The sequence below is a fragment of the Symphalangus syndactylus genome, chromosome 8 (assembly GCF_028878055.3).
Source record: "Symphalangus syndactylus isolate Jambi chromosome 8, NHGRI_mSymSyn1-v2.1_pri, whole genome shotgun sequence".
NCBI classification, from domain to species: domain Eukaryota; kingdom Metazoa; phylum Chordata; class Mammalia; order Primates; family Hylobatidae; genus Symphalangus; species Symphalangus syndactylus.
Genome location: NC_072430.2, coordinates 71,956,893 through 71,975,602, shown reverse-complemented (window position 1 = coordinate 71,975,602; position 18,710 = coordinate 71,956,893). Strand labels below are relative to the sequence as shown.

General features: G+C 49.1%; 3 protein-coding genes across 4 annotated transcripts in view; 1 reads left to right on the top strand and 2 right to left on the bottom strand.

Annotated features, from left to right (window-relative positions):
• TEP1 (telomerase associated protein 1) overlaps nucleotides 1–2,137 on the bottom strand; it is a 67,080-nt gene extending 64,943 nt beyond the window's left edge. Inside the window, exon 1 of the mRNA XM_055289517.2 lies at nucleotides 2,085–2,137. The gene's annotated coding sequence lies outside the window, so the exon portion shown is untranslated. The remainder of the gene's footprint in view (nucleotides 1–2,084) is intronic.
• On the bottom strand, nucleotides 1–18,708 carry KLHL33 (kelch like family member 33). Of its 2 annotated transcripts, XM_055289523.2 has the most exons (6): nucleotides 18,657–18,708; nucleotides 14,251–14,391; nucleotides 7,607–8,361; nucleotides 2,378–3,302; nucleotides 2,085–2,252; nucleotides 1–1,984 (listed from the first exon to the last, which is right to left on the bottom strand). In XM_055289523.2, exons 3-6 carry the CDS (start codon nucleotides 8,340–8,342, stop codon nucleotides 1,432–1,434), a joined length of 2,382 nt encoding a protein of 793 aa, XP_055145498.1. In that variant the 5' UTR covers nucleotides 8,343–8,361; nucleotides 14,251–14,391; nucleotides 18,657–18,708; the 3' UTR covers nucleotides 1–1,431. The 2 variants fall into 2 exon arrangements, with proteins under 2 accessions (XP_055145498.1, XP_055145499.1); XM_055289524.2 differs by lacking the exons at nucleotides 14,251–14,391; nucleotides 18,657–18,708 and having other exon boundaries at nucleotides 7,995–8,074.
• On the top strand, nucleotides 10,976–11,948 carry LOC134737340 (solute carrier family 12 member 3-like). Its single transcript, XM_063644784.1, has 2 exons — nucleotides 10,976–11,281; nucleotides 11,518–11,948. The coding sequence occupies exons 1-2, from the start codon at nucleotides 11,194–11,196 to the stop codon at nucleotides 11,724–11,726; spliced, it is 297 nt and encodes a 98-aa protein (XP_063500854.1). The 5' UTR covers nucleotides 10,976–11,193; the 3' UTR covers nucleotides 11,727–11,948.
• Nucleotides 18,709–18,710: the final 2 nt, after the last annotated feature.

Genomic DNA, 18,710 nt, shown 5'->3' with positions numbered 1-18,710 from the left:
CTCTGGAATACCCACTTCCTCTTTGCTATGGAGAAACGGGGTACGGCATGCCCCACTTCTTTCTGTTTCAAATGCATTCCCCCTTCTCTAATGGGTGAGACTCTAGGCAGCCTTTAAGATCCAGTTCAAAATACACCCATTGGATGACACCTTCCCTAACAGAAGCCTTCCTGGGCAGAGTTCACTGCTCTATCCCCTGGGCTCTCACAAGACTTGTCCATACATCGAAGTCCACTCAAAACTTGTATTTGTTTACGTCTATCTGCTGGTCAGGAGCTCTCCGACCTCTATATCCTTGGTGCCTCCTACAGTGCCTGCCACAAAGTAGGTAATTAATAACTGTGTGAGGGAGAAAGAAGAGAAAGAAAAATAAAAAACAGAGGCAGTGGGGAGAGCAGGATGGGGGAAGAGAGGAAGAGGAAGCACCTGACTACTTTCCTGGCCAAGATAAAGGGAAATGGATTTAAAAATAACTCTGGGGGAAAGGGACTGAAAGGGGGAAATGACTTTTCTAAGTCTTGTCTGCTTCTCACTCTTCTCTCCGCCACATCCTCTCACCACTTGAGACCTCAGGCAACAACGGTCTCATTTTCACTCCTGATTCCTTAGTTTGCCTAAAAGAAAGAAGCCAGATAGGCTTCTGACTTCTTCCACCCCATCTCCTTAAACCTCAGATCATCTGTTTTTCCACTGTGGGCCTCTCCCTCCTTGGCCTCTGCCCCAATCATCTTCCCCACACAACACTCCTGCCACATGGCCCTGGGGGACCCGTCAGGCCTCTCAGGTCCCTGTGCCGTGCATGTCCATGTGGGAGCTTCTGCCTCAGAAGGAAACCAAGAGGTTCTCAGGGGCAGCCTGTGGTGTCTCAGCTGGGAAATACTAGACCAGGCCTACAAAATTACCTGAGAAAGAATATTGTTAAGAAGGTTTAGGCATCCCAGGGATGGGAGAGGAGAAAGGAGCAAGTTCCGGGGGAAAAAAGGGCTGAACGATTTACAGTCCTTCCTCCTACACTCCTCGAACTCTTTCATGGATGGTCATTTCACATTTTTCCCATGATCCATGGGTCAGAACCATTTTTCCAACTGTCCTCCCATGGTCTCTACACTTTGGCTCCTGAAGCTTCTTAACTCTCTTTCAAACCAGATGCACTTTCCCTAAGAATCCGTAAGCCTTGTGGAGTTGCTCCCCAGTCTCCTTTCCTTACCTGGGTATTCAGCTGCCTCCCCTTTCCCTATATGTTTTCCCCAGGAGTTCTGGAACCACCATTTCCTCAATGGAGATCATACGTACAAAAGCAGTTTACAATGCGCAGTGTGAGAATAAAATACTACCAAGAATAAAGCCTTCTCTTTTCTCTCCTCACAATCTCTGTCCTTCTCTCAGGCTATTTCTTACGCCTTCCTCTCCCCATACGCTGCTGCTCCCTCTTCACCCAGCAGGTTTGGTTTGGTGTGGGGTGGGAACCAAAGCTATGTGCTGCACAGTGGGCAGTGTCAGGATGCAGGCAGGCATCTCAGCCCGAGGCCTTGGCAGAGTTCCCAGGCAGAGCCATCGGCCCAGGCCAGGACAGTAGGCATGGATAAGGTGGGAGAGTGCATAAGTACGGTGACTGTAGCCCCCCAGCACCAGTAGCTCTCCCTGCAGCACAGCACTTGCAGCCCCCACATGGGGGGAGGGTAGGGGTGCCAGGTGAGTCCAGCTATCAGTCCTTAGTTCATAGGCCTCAAAGCTTAGCAGGTCCCCAGTCTCACCCAGCCCACCTGCCACATACAACCGCCCACCCAATGCAGCCATGACATGGCCAGCCCGAGGTACCCCCATAGGGCTCAGAAATGTCCCTGGCTTTTCAAGTTTGGGGTCATAGTGCATCAGTGAGGCCAGGTATTGGCCAGTCCCACCACAGCCACCGCTCATGTACAACTGGCCCTCCAAAATCGCAGCTGCGTGGGCAAAACATGGTGCTGGAAGTGCAGGTGCTGGCCTAAGGGAGAACAGGACACAAGATAAGGCAACTAGCATCTTCAACTCTCCTTCTATTCCAAGTCTCCTAATCTCTCCCAGACGCCCCCTTGTCTGCTTACCTCCAGACATCGAGCTCAGGGTTGTAGGTCTCCACAGAGTCCAGGGCAACACCATTGTGTCTTCCACCCAGGGCATAAAGTTTTCCATCCAGTGCCACCAAAGGGAAAAGGCTTCGAGCCTGGGACAAAGGAGCCATCTCCTCCCAGTCCTCTTGACTGGGCTCCCACCTGGACACAGTAGGACAAGAGATTGGAAGAGTGACTCTGGGCATCTGTGGTTGGCTAGGCCAGCAATTTCTCTCCCTGCTCACCTTAGGGCCTGCCACACCCTGCCCACTCCTAGAAGCTTATACCTGAGAGTTGAAGCCAGGGTATTGGAGTGACTGTAGAAATCTTGTCCCCCACACACATAGAGTTCACTTCCTGCCAGGCTCGCAGCCCCATGCCGGAAGCGTCCAGGGGCAGGCAGGGCAGGCAGCTGCCCCCACTCAACAGTTCGTACCAGTCCCACGCCACAGCGGAAGGCCCGGGCCCACCACACTGCTTGGGACGGTTGTCTTAGGGCCATGTCTGGTCTGAGCCCATCCCCGCCAATCACTACCAGTGCCCGGTCAGGCTCCCTCCGTCTCTCTTGGCCTGGAACATCAGCCTCTACCATCAGCTGGTGCAACAGATCCGGGGTCAGGGGTGGAAGTAGCCCGGCTGCCCGCACCCTCCGCAACTCCCTGGTGGACATGCGGCCAAAGCGGACACATCGCAGCAGGGCCTTGGCCTCTGACTCCTGGGTCTCGGGGTTGGCAGCTAGCCAACAGCGTGCAGCCACAAAGGCCTCAAACTCCTCCTGCACATGGAGCTCATCACTCCCCAGGAGCTCAGCCAAGCAGGCAGCCGGTAAAGAAGGGAAAGCAGGACACAAGGCTACAGCAGGCAGGTGGGTGAGGAGGTAGTGACGGGCTTTGCTCCAGAGCCTCTCCAACCCGGGGGCTTCAGCCATGGGGAACAGGGCCAGGCAACGGGCAGGGCTGAGGCCTCGTGCCAAGCCTTTCTGACACAAATCCAAGCAGGAAGAGCTCTGGTACTGCAGAGCAGCCTGGGCAGCTCTCAGTAGCCCTGGCCACCTTGCCCGCACAACTCCGGAGTAAGCAAAAGAGACGAGGAGCCGCAGGTCCTGGGTGGAGATCGTCCGCAGAGATACCTCTGTGCCCTGGGATTCCCTCATCCCGCTCAGGAGCATGGCCCCAAAGAACTCACTGCCGCAGGCCAGGGCGGCTCGGTGCACTGCAGGAGGGGAGAAGAAACAGACGAGGACTCAAAGTGTTGCAAGACCGATAGGCACTACCCCAATTTGGTACCTCTAAGTTTGGCCCTCCAAGCCACCCACTGCTACAAGCCAAACTGTGGTGTGCATCAGAATACCATGGGGTAGTTGTTAAAATGCAGGTTTCAGCAGTCCACTCCCGGAGATTCTGATTCAACAGTTCTGGACGGAGACCCTAGAAATTTGTATTTTAACACTTCAGGTAACCCTATGTGATTCTCATGTTAGTGGCCTGAAGACACTTTGATAAACATTGCTTTAGTCTTTTTGGTCAGATCAGTCAGAAAAAGAGTCTTCAGGGATCAGGTTGAGAAGAAAGCATTTGCTAAGAGGAGCACAAAATAAATGGAAAAGACCAACATGCAACTTATATAGGTCTGTCTATATTGTGCACAAAATAAAATTCTTTACAATTTCAAGAGCCAAAACTGTCAGCCATTCTGTTAGATTTTGCTGGGAAAGTGGCACCACGTGGGAATGGCTGTAATCCAACCTCATCGGATTGCTGTCTCCTCTTGCCTAAGATTTAGTATTTAATGTTTTCCATGTGTCCCAGCTTTTCTCTGCATAACTCTTTCCTGTTCTTGGTATAATTTGTAGAATCATGAGATCTGAAACTTGAGACCTTCATAATAATCTAATTCAATTATTCCCTTTAAAATAAGGAAACTGGTTGGGCGTCGTGGCACACGCCTGTAATCCCAGCACTTTGGGAGGCTGAGGTGGGTGGATCACTTGAGGTCAGGAGTTCAAGGCCAGCCTGGCCAACATGGTGAAACTCCATCTCTACCAAAAATACAAACATTAGCCGGGCATGGTGGCAGGTGCCTGTAATCCCAGCTACTTGGAGACTGAGGCAGGAGAATCGCTTGAACCTGGGAGGCGAGGGTTGCAATGAGCTGAGACTGCGCCGCTGCACCCAGCCTGGGTGACAGAGCGAGACTCCATCTCAAAATAAATAAATAAATAAATAAATAAATAAATAAATAAATAAGTGGAAACTGAGTTGGGTCCCAGAGAAAGCATGTGATTCATTTTTCATTTCCATGCAGTGGCTGTCTGGGCAGATCATCTCCATCCACTGTCACTGATGTCAGGCTGCAGTAAGCATGCTTGTGTACCAATACTTGGGTTATCTGCATGGTCCTCATGACAATGAAACTGTCCTATTAACCTATGCTGTTAAACAATTAGACCTCATACTCAGCATCACTTATGGATTACTCTGGTCAAAATATTTAACTTGAATCTGTTCAACTCTTTAGATCTAAAGTCAAGTTTATAGGAAGTTGAAAGGCTAAAGGAACAATTTAGACAAAACCATGAGGGGAAAAACCACACAAATCAAGAAAATGGAGCATTTTATAGGATAACCAATTTTTTTTTTTTTTTTTTTTGAGATAGGGTCTTACTCTGTCACCCTGCCTGGAGTACAGTGGTACAATCTCGGCTCACTGCAACCTCCACCCCCCAGGTTCAAATGATTCTCGTGCCTCAGCTTCCAGATTAGCTGAGACTACAGGTGCACGCTACCATGCCTGGCTAATTTTTGTATTTTTAGTAGAGACAGGGTTTCGTCATGTTGAACAGGCTAACCTTGAACTCCTGGCCTCAAGTGATCTGCCTGCCTCGGCCTCCCAAAGTGTTGGGATTACAGGCGTGAGCCACCGTGCCTGGCCCACGATAACCAATCTTACACATTATTGCCTTTACCAATCAATATATAAAGTAATAAAAAAAAAAAAAAGGAGGGAGGACTGTACTAGATTAAAGGAAGCTTAAGAGACATGCAACTGAGAATAGCATAGTCCTTGATTAATTCCTGGGTTGAACAAACTCACTTTAAAAAATGTTTTTTGGACAAGTGGGAAAATATAGATGTGGACTAGGTGATATTAAAAAATTACTGGCCAGGCGCAATGGCTCATGCCTGTAAACCCAGCATTTTGGGAGGCTGAGGCAGGTGGATCACCTGAGGTCAGGAGTTCAAGACCAGACCAGCCAATATGATGAAACCCCGTCTCTACTAAAAACACAAAAATTAGCTGGGCATGGTGGTGCACGCCTGTAATCCCAGTTACTCGGCAGGCTGAGGCAGGAGAATCACTTGAACCTGGGAGGTAGAGGTTGCAGTGAGCCGAGATCGTGCCATTGTACTCCAGCCTGGGTGACAGAGCAAGATTCCACCTCAAAAAAATAAAAGAAATTACTATTAATTTTGTCGTGCATGATAAAGGTATTATGGTTATGAGAAAATGTCCTCTTTGATTTATTTTTTTCCTTTCACACCAAGTCCCACAGAATTGTCTTCTTTTAAAAAGATACATACCCAAATACTTATGAGTAAAATGTCATGAATTTCCTTTAAACTTCAGTAAAAATAAAATTAACATATGAAATAAATACAGTAAAATATTAGTTGTTAAATCTGGGTGATGGGTGTTTGAACGTTCATCTTAATATTCTTTGCTTTGTAAAATGCTTCATAATAAAAAGGTGGGGGGTAATGCTGCTAGAAGTCCTTTTAGGCAGGTCACAGAGGCCAAGCTGTTTAAGAACTCCATGCTGCTTTGACCAACTGAGGCATGCGTGCCTTTCCCAAAGGGCAGGTGTTGTTCATATGACTTTCCACTGTCTTTTAAGCAGTAGGTAGTGGCCTGGTGCTTCCCAAGTAGTAAACATCAATGACAGATTTCAAATATATATTGTCTGAGAAAATCTGCATTCCTCAAAACAAGCTAAGCCATCTCAGCTCCCATACCATCAATCAACCTATAGTTCAGAGCCAACCCTGAAAGGGCTCACAACCACTTGTATTCACCTCTTATTCATTGCTATACCCTAGGATTTTAAGTGACAGATTCGCAACCATTAAGCAGGAATATTTCCTAGGGAAATAAAAGCAGTGACACGAGTATGCTTAAATTCAAAAGCCTAGAGAGAATTTTATGATTATGAAAAATTTAAATCCCCTCTTCATCTAGTGCTATCATAAATGAAAATAAAGACTTTTGGAGTGGTTTTCCTTCTAGGAGTCCCGGAAGCACTTTAGTTCCCAGTCACTCCTCTAATGGGCAGTAGCTTTGTGACTTTGGACAAGTCTTGGATTCTGATTTCTTCATCAGCAAAGTGTAAGAGCCCAGCTAGATAATCTCTTAACTAATCCCTTGTAATTTTAAACTTTCAATGTGTCCACATGGCCTAGTGGAAGCAGACTGGACTAGTGATGTAGGTTTGTATCCTAGTTGTCCCAAGTCAACATCTCTGAATTTAATATTCCTCATCTGCACCTATAGATAATGATATTGACCTCACCAGTTTTCAGTGAAAATTAAAAAGAGATGTCATGTGTAAAAATTTCAGGTACCCAGTGCCTCACTAAATGTTAGTAGACTCCGAATAATACTCAACTTATGCAACCCTACTTAGCTTTCCTGGTGATGAGCAGAGTTAACTTCAAAGTGCCATGGCCAGGCCAGGCGCAGTGACTCATGCCTGTAATCCCAGCATGAGACAGGTGGACCACCTGAGGTCGGGAGTTCAAGACAAGCCTGGCCAACCTGGTGAAACCCCGTCTCTACTAAAAAATACCAAAAAAAGTAGCCAGGCATGGTGGCAGATGCCTGCAATCCCAGCCACTCAGGAGGCTGAGGCAGGAGAACGGCTTGAACCCAGGAGGTGCAGTTTGCAGTGAGCCAAGATCGTGCCACTGCACTCCAGCCCGGGCCACAGAGTGAGATGCTGTCTCAGAAAAAAAAAAAAAAAAGTGCCATGGCCTGGTAACCTTAAACAGTACCAGTCCTTGCTCATTAGCTGCAGGGCCCATAAGTCAGCCATGGTGTCAAGCACACCAAGGTGAAAGCACACACTGAGTTTTCCACCATGTTCCCCTGGCTTTCCTGTGCCCTGAATGGAGGATGCCAACAAGGGCCTTTTGTTAATTTCTGTTTGAGTCAATCCACTTTCTGCTTGTTCTACTGCCATGGATTGTACCCTTAGCTCTAGCCAGCTGGCTGGAGATTCCTTGTTACTGGACACAGGAAAAGCCAGACAGAGGGTCAGTTTAAATCTGTCAGTGCGCCTAGAAAACAACTCGACTGCGCATGCCCGGCTCTCAGGAGAGGCACCAAAGGCCACCCCAAGGAAATTCTGACAGCAGCAGGGATCAAAACCATCATGGTGGGGATCAGACCACCTGCTGCTTGCACACACCATTCCAGTAGCATATGCACCTGCAGTAATTTAATGCCCCACAGGCCCTCACCCCACAGCTGGCAGCCGCCTGCCTCCAGCTTCAAGTCACACCCGACGCCCTCTCGGTAGAGGAGCTCGATTCCGCGCAGGTTCTCCCTTAGCTCCTCTGCCTGGCTGGGCTTCTTTACATTTCCAGCCCTCTCGCACGTCCGCTGGGCAGTAGCCTTCACCCGGGGAGCTCCCAGCGCCTCGGCTGCGGCCAGCACATCCCCCTGCGGGGCGGGGCCCAGCACTCCCTCATAGGCAAAGGTCAGCACGGCCTCCCAGCCCCCTGGGGACACCTCGAGGCTGAAGGGGGGCCGCGGACCTCCGCCGCCCAGCAGCCTGTCTCGGAAGAGGCTGCTGATTGCGGCCAGGATCACCCGATGCACCCCGTATACCCGCCCCGCGACTGACACCTCTTCGTCCAGCAACAATCTCTGCTCCCGCAGCCGCTGGGCCTCGGCGAAAAACTGGCTTGGATGCTCCTCGCTGCGCAGCGACTCGGGCTCTGCCGCATCTTCATCTTCTTCCTCTTCCTCTTCTTCCTCTAGGGACAAGGCTGGAAAGGGAAGGTTCCCTGGGACCAGGGGCCTGGAGCCAGGCTCTCCCAGGGGAAAGGAAGGCAATCTGGGATCCTCGTGGGGGGAGGGAGGCCAGGAGGGGGTTCTCTGGGCGTGCACAGGGAGTCCAAGGCAATCCTTCTGGACGGGATGAGAGACACTCTCCAGCTCAGGGGGATAATGTGGGGTGTCCGAGACGCTCATGCCGAGGTTTGCTGGATAGCTGCAGGTGAGCAGAGGCAAGACAGCCTGGCGTCAGAGCTGGACCCAAGGAGGCCAGAGCAACCATGCCTCCAGCCAGTCGAAATGTCAGTCTCTCCCCTGCTCCAACACCCTCCTCCTACCCTCAGCCACATCCCAACACTGGAGTATCTGGGATATACAGGACAACTATAGGGTGCACACGGTGCAGTGAAACATGCAAGAAGCCGTGTAAAGATCCAGTAGCCGGGACCACGCCCCTCCCCTATTGCCCCCATCCTTTTAGTCACCCTCGGGAGACACCAGCGTTCCGCTTGCCCTCTCACTTCAGCGCCCGCTGTGCTTGGGGCTGCGTGGCAGAGGGAACTTGCCCACATGGCATCCCAGTCAGCCAGTGGCCCCATAGGGCTAATTATAGCCGGTCCTGGCTGGCTAGGCACTTGGCACCTAGTGTCCTAACTCTGACACCCAATCCCCTGGGCTCCTTCCCAGACTGACACCCCCACCCTTCCACCTGTAGGTCATACGGGGGTGCTGAGCTAGGCAAATTAGGAAACCAAGGAGAATGAGGGGGTCCGGTGGAATGAGCCCAAGGCCAGAAGGGCTGGGCCACTAGAGTGGGCTGGAAGGGTCAGGCAAAGAGTCTGGACCAGGCTTTGGCTATTGACTTTTCTGTGCATGATAAAGCTGGGACCCCACCGGGCATGGTGGTTCTTGCCGGTAATCCTAGCACTTTGGGAGGCCAAGGTGGGTGAGTCACTTGAGCCCAGGAATTTGAGACCAGCCTGGGTAACATGATGAAACTCCATATTTTTTATATCTACCAAAAATTACAAAAATTAGCTGGACGTGGTGTCTCATGCCTGTAGTCGTAGCACTGTGGGAGGCCAAGGCAGATGGATCACTTGAGGCCAGCAGTTTGAGACCAAACTTGGCAACATGGTGAAACCCCATCTCTACAAAAAAATACAAAAATTAGCCAGGCATGGGGGGGCGCAACTTTAGTCCCAGCTTCTTAGGAGGCTGAGGTGGGAGGATCACTTGAGCCCAGGAGGCAGAGGTTGCAGTGATCTGAGGTCGCACCACTACACTCCAGCTTGGGTGACAGAGCAAAACCGTCTCAAAAAACAAAAAAGTTGGGACCCAGGAGCCAACAGCTGGGACCCAGGAGCGAATATAGCCCAGCTTTATCCATGGAGGGCAGAAGAGTGGGAAAAGTGAAGGGCCAGGGGGCAGGGCTACGGACCTAGGAGGCTCACCCCCGCACAGGGATTCCTATCTGTCCAGAGGTGGGGTCCAGGGTGATAGCCTGAAATCCAACCCTGTGTCTTTGGAAAAGTCTGGGGAATTCTAACTCTCATCTTGGCACTGGGATAAGAACCAGACAGTGGAAGGTGTGCTTGATCTGCATGCTGTGAGGACCAGAGTCCTGGACTAGATGGGCTATGGACATGCAAGTATTTCGTCTGAGCCAGACGGTAACAGCCACTCCTTCTCCCTCCAGGACAACACTTCCTTTCTCATCCTGAGGGCAAGTGCTTGACTAAAGCCCTAAAAGCCAGGCAATCACTTTGTGCCGCAGTTTTGAGTGTCATCTTGCGGAAAGGATTTAGGGAAAGGTGCAGTGACACACTTCCTCTGCCTTCTCTGGGGGAGGTAGGACAGGCCAAGGGCTCCTACTTCCTGGCTTATAAACTGGATAGGTTGATTCCACAGGCAGACTTAATAAGGGAAGGAGGCACGACTGCTCCTTGTGATTCAGATGAAAGGGCTCATGTGGAGGGCAGGGTAGGGTGGGAAGTGGGCTGACCCGCACAGCACCCCCTCCTACTTTCAGAGCTGTCTCCATTTCCCCATTTGTGGCCTGGGTACCCCTGGCAACTCTGAGTAGCTGGCATTCCCTGGGTGAGCCTAGCCAGCAGGTGCACTCCCCAAGATGGTTCGACTGAGAGGCAGTTTTTGGTTACCCTGGCCAGCAAATGGAGAGATAGTGTCCAGGCTCTGCTCCCTCTTTCCCAGTTCAGACATTTCGAATGCCTCTCACGTCCTCCCCAGAGCAAGACAATGTGGCCAGCATCTTGACCCCCAACCAGGAGTTGGAGGAACTGCAATCTGGTGGAGACATACCCCAAGCCAGCCTCTGTTCACCAACTGCTTACAAGGATGAGGACACTGGACCCTGCTACGAGTTCTAGGCCAACTCCGTAGTCCTGGGATGGCTCCACACAGCTTTGTAAGACCCAGGCCCCACAGTGAACTCCTGAAGGTAGGATGAAATCTGCATGTGGGCTACCACCACCCTTCATGTAGCTCTGGGACTGCCCTCCAGGTCCATTAGCCGTCCTCCTGGTTGCAGACGCACTGGCTAGCAAGGGGTCTTGGCATTTCAGTTATGTATATGCTGTCCCAGCCAAGAAATGGCACCACGTCCACCTCGAGAGGAACCCCACACCCAGCCACACTCCCAAGATGATCTGGAGAATTCTGGAGCCAAAACCGGCAAGGCCCCAGTGCACTTCAGCTGGGTCATAGGAATCATGGTAATAGATTGGCGCTCATGGTTCCCTAAGTCTGGGCATCTAGGCAGGCGAGAACTTTTTGCTCCAGGAGAGTTTTTGGGGAGTACCTCTGAAAAGAGGGCAAGGGGTGGGGCTCACACTGGAGACTGCAACCCCTCCCTTACCACCCTGCTCCCTGGATTTGCTGTGTGCTCAACATCTGGGGCATCATTCTCTACCTGCAGTTGCCTTGTATTGCTGCTCAGGCCAGCATGGGTATGAGCTCAGAGCTCTCCTGGGCAGTAGGAAGGGATGTGCATATATGAATAAATTCCCATCCTCACCCCAGGGCTCACATGGCTCATCATCCTGTTCTTGGCCTCAGTCATACTGTCACCAGATTGTCTATCTCAGCCATCTCCAGCAACGGCAAAATCAAGGCTGGTGAGTCTGTAGTGACTCCCGCTCCTCCCTTCATGTTTCCCCATCCCTCATATCTGTTAATGAATTGTATGGTGTTGTTTGATCATCACATTTGGTCATTTCCTCACTCCCCCAACCCCTGCCATACAAACACTTTCATTTCCCCTTTTGGTACTGGTGGTACCTAGATAGCCCTACTGCTTTGGGATGGGGTTTTCTTCCCATGAAGAAATGTGTATCCTCCATCTCATTTCCAGGCTCCTGTATGATTCAACGTGCTTCAGAAAATAGGACTGACATGGGTGTGCAGAATGGGAGCCGCCTGGGCGCAAAGTGCCAGTATGGCTGGGATTTCAGCAGTTGTCAAGAGCAAGGGTCTTGCCTCTATGGGCTCCCTAATCACTACGAGGTGAGTGAACCAGAGCGGAAGTGTAGAGAGAGAAACCTTGCCCATTGCCTGGCATAGCATAGATGTTTAAATTGATTAATTTGGGGCAAAACCTTCAAAGATGCAAATAAATTTTAATAAGTCTGGGAAAGCTAGGTGAAAATATGGGTGGAATGCATTACTTTGGAAATGCATTGATTTTTGCCTCTGTCTGCCCTTTTCCTCAGGCCATGAACATGATGTCTGCCTTTAGCCCTCTGATGTCTGCTGGAATCTTGAGTGCCACTCTGTTCTGTGCCCTTTCCTGCTTTGTTTCAGCCCCTAATATTTTCCAGGCTAGTTGAGATCTTAGCAAGACGCTTGCAAGAGAACAGAGAGAATATTAGCAGACATGGTCATCCCAAGTGTATAATTTTTGAGGAGGGGCAAAAGAGGGCTCAGTTCTCAGCAACTGGGAGTTAGATGGTAACTTTGGGAGATAAAGATGACTGTGGCTGGCTAGCGTTTAAACAGATAATCCAAGCCCACATAGCAAAATTCAAAGTCTGCCTGTAAATCAAGGGAAAGTATGGGGAAGGTGTCACTCTTTTTTTTTTTTTTTTTTTTTGAGACAGAGTCTCACTTTGTCACCCAGGCTGGAGTGCAATGGCATGGTCTTGGCTCACTGCAACCTCCACCTCCCAGGTTCAAGTGATTCTCCCACCTCAGCCTCCCAAGTACAGGCACGTGCCACCACCCCCAGCTAATTTTTGTATTTTTAGTACAGATGGGGTTTCACTATTTTGGCCAGGCTGGTCTCGAACTCCTGACCTCGTGATTCGCCCGCCTTAGCCTCCCAAAGTGCTGGGATTACAGGCGTGAGCCCCCAGGCCTGGCCCGGTGTCACTCGTCTACCTACCTCCCCACTCTGTTTTTCCCATCCCTTATTCCCAGGGATCTTACCACCCCCTACTCCCCCCCTACTCCTATCCTTTCTGCCTCTGACCCCTAAACTCCCTTGACTTCTGTCTGTGCTTCCCTCTCCTGCCTCTTTAGAGGAAGAGAGGGCTCTCATTCTCCCACTTCCTGGGACCCTCCCCTGTTGATCACCTACACCTCTTGCAGCAGCTGTGCCAGGATAAACCATATGCAATCACTGGCTTTTTTTGGGGAAAGGCCTTGGCGAGAACCATGAGCCTCTGTGGGGCTATCTGCTCACCTTCCTCATTGCTGTAGGTTTCATCCTTATCTGTGACTACTCCCCACTCCACCCTCCACACCAGGCTCTATTAATCACCATTCCTCTCAGGCCCTTCCCAGCCCTACCTCTGGCTTCTAGGACCTGATCCTAAAACCTCTTTTCTATCTCTCTTTTCCTGAAAGTGGACAAAAACGTCTCCGAACCTTGCAGTGGTAGGGGTGGTATGTGTGTGGGGGTGGAGTGAGGAATAAGAAGGGAATAGAGAGAACGGAGAAAGCCATAAAATGATGTCCTGGACTTCTAGACCTGGATCTTATGACACTAGTGTGGAGACTCACTCCTGACCTTTCATCTCCCCCAAAGCTGAGCTGAGTATCATTAGCCCCATCATCGCCAACTTCCTCCTCTGTTCCTGTGCCCTCATCAACTTGGACTGTTTCTACACCTCCCTTACCTGGTCGCCTGGTTAGTGTGGGCAGGTGTTGAGGTAAGGTCTAGGGCTGGAAAGACCTGGGAAATTGGGAAAGCATACTTGGGGTACATGAGTGGGTGGTGCTGAGGCTAGGACAAGGGCCAACATTTGCTGTCCCCTGCAGGCTGGTGCCCTTCCTTCTGCAGGTAAAGTCCCTGGGTCTCTCTGCTCTGCCTGCTCATCATGTTCCTCCTCACATGGCGGAAAACACTGATTACTGTGTTGCTTACCCTTCTGCTGTTACATCATCTACAAAACCTGGTGAGTGAGTAGGCGGGTGGGCAGGGAATCAGGAAGTGAGTTACAACAGGAGGCCGACCCCCCACAAGAAGCCCAGAACTACGAATAGTCTGTTTCCTCTTCTACCTGACGATTGATGTGCCACTCCTAATCATTCTGCCACCACCCCTTCCTCTGCACAGTTGTGAACTGGGGCTCTTCAGTCCAGGCAGACACCTACCAAATGGCACTGTCCTACTCAGTGAGGCTCACCAACGTGTAAGATCACATTAAGAACTTCCAGTAAGGAAGTCTCTAGATGACAGATTGAAAATGGTGGCCTATGGATGGAATCTTGCCTGGAAATGAGTTTTTCGATTGCACAGCATTTACAATTTTTAAAATAAACTACCAACATTTAAGATCCAGGCATCTGCTAATCCTGGGCCTCCAACCCACATGACACAGTTAGCTGGGGCTGAGTAGCTCCTGTCCCCTGGGACAAAGCAGGTGCTCTCCAGTTTGCCACAGTTCCCACTTGGTCCACTGTATTCTTTAATACTACATGACTGGTTCTTGCAAACTTTTGGCTGTTTTGGGAAAGGCCATGGCAAGAACCATGAACCTCTGCAGGGCTATCTGCTCAGACACAGAAGGAAACTAGCTTCCTGAAATCTGGGAGGGGTAGTGGAGAAAAAGGAAGTCTTCTTGTCACCCCTCACCCAACATACCATATCCCCTTCTTTCCTCATTGCTTCTCCTTTCAGGTCTCATGTTTGAACCAACTGAAGTCCAGTGCGCTGGTCTTGGGATATAAGCAAAATTGGCAGAAAGGGCCTGTACCTGCCATGGAGTACTACATAGGCATTCTACTGTGAATGTGAGATAGAGAAGGGTAAGATCGGCATAGAAATGGTCAGGAACTAGAAAGAAGAGGAAATATAATCATGGTGAAGCCCCTGTTCCCAACAGCTGCCCAGCAATGCCTGTGTCCCCAGGAAAGAGACCCCCACCCCTTCATCTCTTCCTCCTATATCTCCTTTTCTCTCCTCTCCATAAAGTGATGCCTTTGACCACAACTATGGCATAGGCCTCATAAGGATGCCAGGAGGGTTAAGCCTGGCTACTCAACACCAAGCTCAAGGTGAGTGAAAAGAGGTGGGCCTAAAAGAAGGATGTGGTGTGGGAGGTACAGAAATTGGCTCTCAAAGACAGTCTGGGAGGCAAATGAACTCATCTAGAGTTACCAAGACCTAAGACTGAATAGAATTGGGTACTAGGATGTGAGAGAAATGAATTTTGCTTAAGCTTTAGTTCTCCTGAAATTTTTAGGGTGGGGGAAAGCTTTAAAGGTATTTTCTAAATTCAGGTGGGAGAAATTTGGATCAAAAGATACAACATTGCAGGGTGAGCTGGAGTGTGGTCAGGAAGGGCTATGGCCCAATTCTAGAGAAGGGTTTCTGGCACTACCCCAATTCTAATAACATTACACATCTTACCAGTTAAATTTTGGGCATCCTTAGCAAAAAGATAACATTATTTTACGTTATACCCCCACTTTTCCCAGTAAACCCAGCATATTTGGATGTCATAGGGATGGACACTTCGCAAGGAGACCAATCCTAAAACATGTCCTATTTTAGGAAAAACAGAGTTGTAGAGTGGGTTAGAGAAGCAGGCACCAAGGAAAATAAAAAGGGAATGTGGTTAGTCAATGCGGAGAGAAGCCACATGACATTTCTCTAGGATAGCAATGATTCTCTTAGGGAAGGAGAGGTATTATACTGAATTAGCAGCAACTGCTCAGCTGGATCAGAAGTTTGTCTTTCTTTTCTTCTCTTTTCTCAGGCAGCATCCTTACTCCAGCAGCCTCAACATTCCAATCCAAGCAGGGCCGGAGGGCAGTAGACGCGTACTGGCTCGGTGATGATGAAGGTGGGGACTCCATGGCTCCCCAGGAAGTCCCAAGTTCTCCAAGTTCCAGGGAGAATAGGAAAGGGAAGACAGTGACATATAAACCAGAAAGGACTAGAAAATGAACTCTGCATTTACCAAGTACCCAATACTCTCCTCCCACATCAGAGGACAACTGTGGTGTTTAAAGGCCAACAGAAAAGCCCGTGTTGCTGGAGCAGCGCAAACAAGGAGCTGAGTAGCAGATCAAAGTGCTAAGCAGCGAAGGGCATAGTGGATCACAGAGGGCCTCACAGGTCTCTAAAATGACTCTGGTTTTTCTTTTGATGTAAGAAAGCACTGAGGGTTTTGAGCAGAAGAGTAACATGATCTGGCTTCCACGCTAACACTATTCACTCTGGCTGCTATGTGGAGAATTGACTCTAAGTTGGCAATGGGGAAAGGAGAAAGAGCAGCTACTGCAATAATCTTGAAGACACATAATTCTGGCTATTAAGTATCCAAGTGGAGGTGCCAATGGGCAGCTAGGTATTTGGGACAGAAGTCCAGATTGGAATTATAACTGGGAGTAACCCTCATCAAAATGATTTTAATGTATACAACTAGATGAAGTCACTGCAGGTGTATGTGTCAAGAGAGCAGTCTGAGGACTAAACTCTGTGGAGATGAGAAACTAGCAAAGGAGATTAAGAAAGGGCAGTCAGTAAGCTAGGAGGCAGACCACAGAATGCATCCTAAAGCCAAGTGAGGAAACTTTTCAAAGAGGGAGTGTCAAATGCTGCTGATAGTTTCTGAGGATGAAGAATACGCCATTGGATTTAGCTATGTGCAGGTCATTAGTGACCGTGATAAGAATAGTTTTGGTGGAGATTTAATAGGGAACTGGTGGAGAGAAATTGAAGACAAGTCTAAATTTTGTTGTAAAGTGGAACACAAAAATGGGAAGCAGCTGGAAGGGCAAATGGGGAGAAGCAGGCATTATTTGTACAAGGAGGAAAACAGTGGCATATTTGTGTGCTGATGGCAAGATTCAGGAGAGAAGGAAATATTGACTCTCCAGGAAAAGAGGGAGAATTATCCCTTTTTTTGAGAGAGAGTCTTGCTCTGTCACTCAGGCTGGCATGCAGTGGCACAATCTTGGCTCACTGCAACCTCCACCTCCTGGGTTCATGCGATTCTCATGCCCGAGTAGTTGGGATTACAGGCGTGCGACACCACGCCAGCTGATTTTTTGTATTTTTAGTAGAGGAGTTTCTCCATGCTGGTCAGGCTGGTCTTGAACTCCTGGCCTCAAGTGATCCACCTGCCTTGGTCTCCCAGTGCTGGGATTACAGGTGTGAGCCACTGCACCCAGCCCTGACTTCTAATCAGTAAAATATCCTCCTATCCACGGTGACAATCCAGTGTCCTCTGAGAAGCAAAATCAGCTCTGGTTGAGAACCACTGGTTTATGGTAACAGGAGGAAGGCAGAGTACATGGGTACAGATGCTGGAAGGTGGTTAGTTTCAGGGGCAGAAGCTTGTAAATGTATACCGATTGCTTCTATTTTCTTACTGAAATAGGAACTAAGGTAAGAGTCAGAATAGGGGGAGAGGTTAAGAGATTTGAGGGCTCAGAAGGGATGAAACAGTCACCAGAGAAGAGGGCAAGTGAAAGCACTAGAGAGATGGAATATTTCTGGGTGGCATAAAGGACCCATTTTAGTGTCATGGTCATAAGTTTAAAGTAAGATCAGTCAGCATGGCTATTTTTTACTAGCCCTTTCAGCTGCATGGGTCTAAAGTAGGTGATAAGTTGAATATGACAAAAGCAAAAGAGGGGAAGGGAAATGAGGTGGATTATGGGAATTCAGCTGAAGGAGGGAAATAAAAATATGTGGGGGATAAAATCTGTAGAAAGGAAGTATGATCAATGGACCGTAGGTCCTGGTGAAGGGATGAACTGTTGGATTTAGCATACTAAAGAAAATGAACTGGAAAGACAGGAGGTGGTAGTAGTCGAGAGCGGGATGTCTGAAACTGAGATGTGGAGGATCTGCAGCTCTAGAACATGACCAGGGAAATAAGTGGCTGAAGTGGGTGTTAGTATGATCTACCTGAATATTGAAATCATCAAGATTTATGACAAAAGTGGTGTTCGTGTGGTAGTTTGTTTCAAAGCAGAAGGGTACTAGGGATGAGGGACAATGGTCTGGAAACAGTATTAGGACACGTGCGCCACCTCCAGGCCCAGTGGTACAATGGGTGTTGAAGGGAAAATGCCACCACTACCGAGGTGGTAGGAGAAGCAGAGTCCTCATAAGAAACCAAGTATGAAGAACATAAATGTGAAGGGAACATTCAGAGAAGAGATTGAGGATACAGAGAATTTGACAAATGACTGGCCATCAGTTCCAGAGGGCACAGTGGAAGAGCTTTTAGAGTTGGAAAAGGTAGGTAGATGGAGACAAAACAGAGTGGAGATACATGTTATTAAGTGTAAAAGATGAGATGACTCAGTAGTTTAGGACTAATTGTGATGACTGATATCAACAAGAGAAAGGGTATGAGATTCGTTCTGTTGTTTGTGGTAGGGAGGGATGTGCATCTGCAGGCATTCCTCAAGCCTGCCAATGGATGTGCATGTAGGAGAAAGTATACGGAGTAGAGGCAGTTTTAGAGTTACAAATCAGACCAATCTCCAGGCTGTTTGTTTGTCTTTAAGAGACAAGGTTTTGTTCTGTCACTCAGGCTGGAGTGCAGTGGCTGAACCACAGCTCACTGCAACCTCAAACTCCTGGGCTCAAGCTATCTTCCCGCCTCAGCCTCCCTTGGAGCTGGGACTACAGATGTGCGCCACCATGCCCAGATAATTTTTAAATTTTTCAAATAGATGGTGTCTTCCTATTTGCCCAGGCTGGGCTCAAACTCCTGGGCTCAAGGGATCCTCCTGACTTGGCCTCCCAAAGCACTGGGATAACAGGTGTGAGCCACTGCACACAGCATCCAGGCTATTTTAAGAGAAGTCTTGCATACCTGCTTCAAAGAATTTAAATGAGAGGATGAATGTAAAGCAGTTAGCACAGGACCTGATACTATAATAATAGTTATGATAATACTATTGTTGCCAGGCACAATGGCATGCTTACTCAGGAGGCTGAAGTAGTAAGACTGCTTGAGCCCAGTTCAAGACCAGCCTGGGAAACACAGCAAGATTCCGTTTCTTAAAAAAAAAAAAAGATACCTCATTCTTGGTTCCACAGCAGCAAGCTCCAACAAGAATTTATCCAGCACCAAA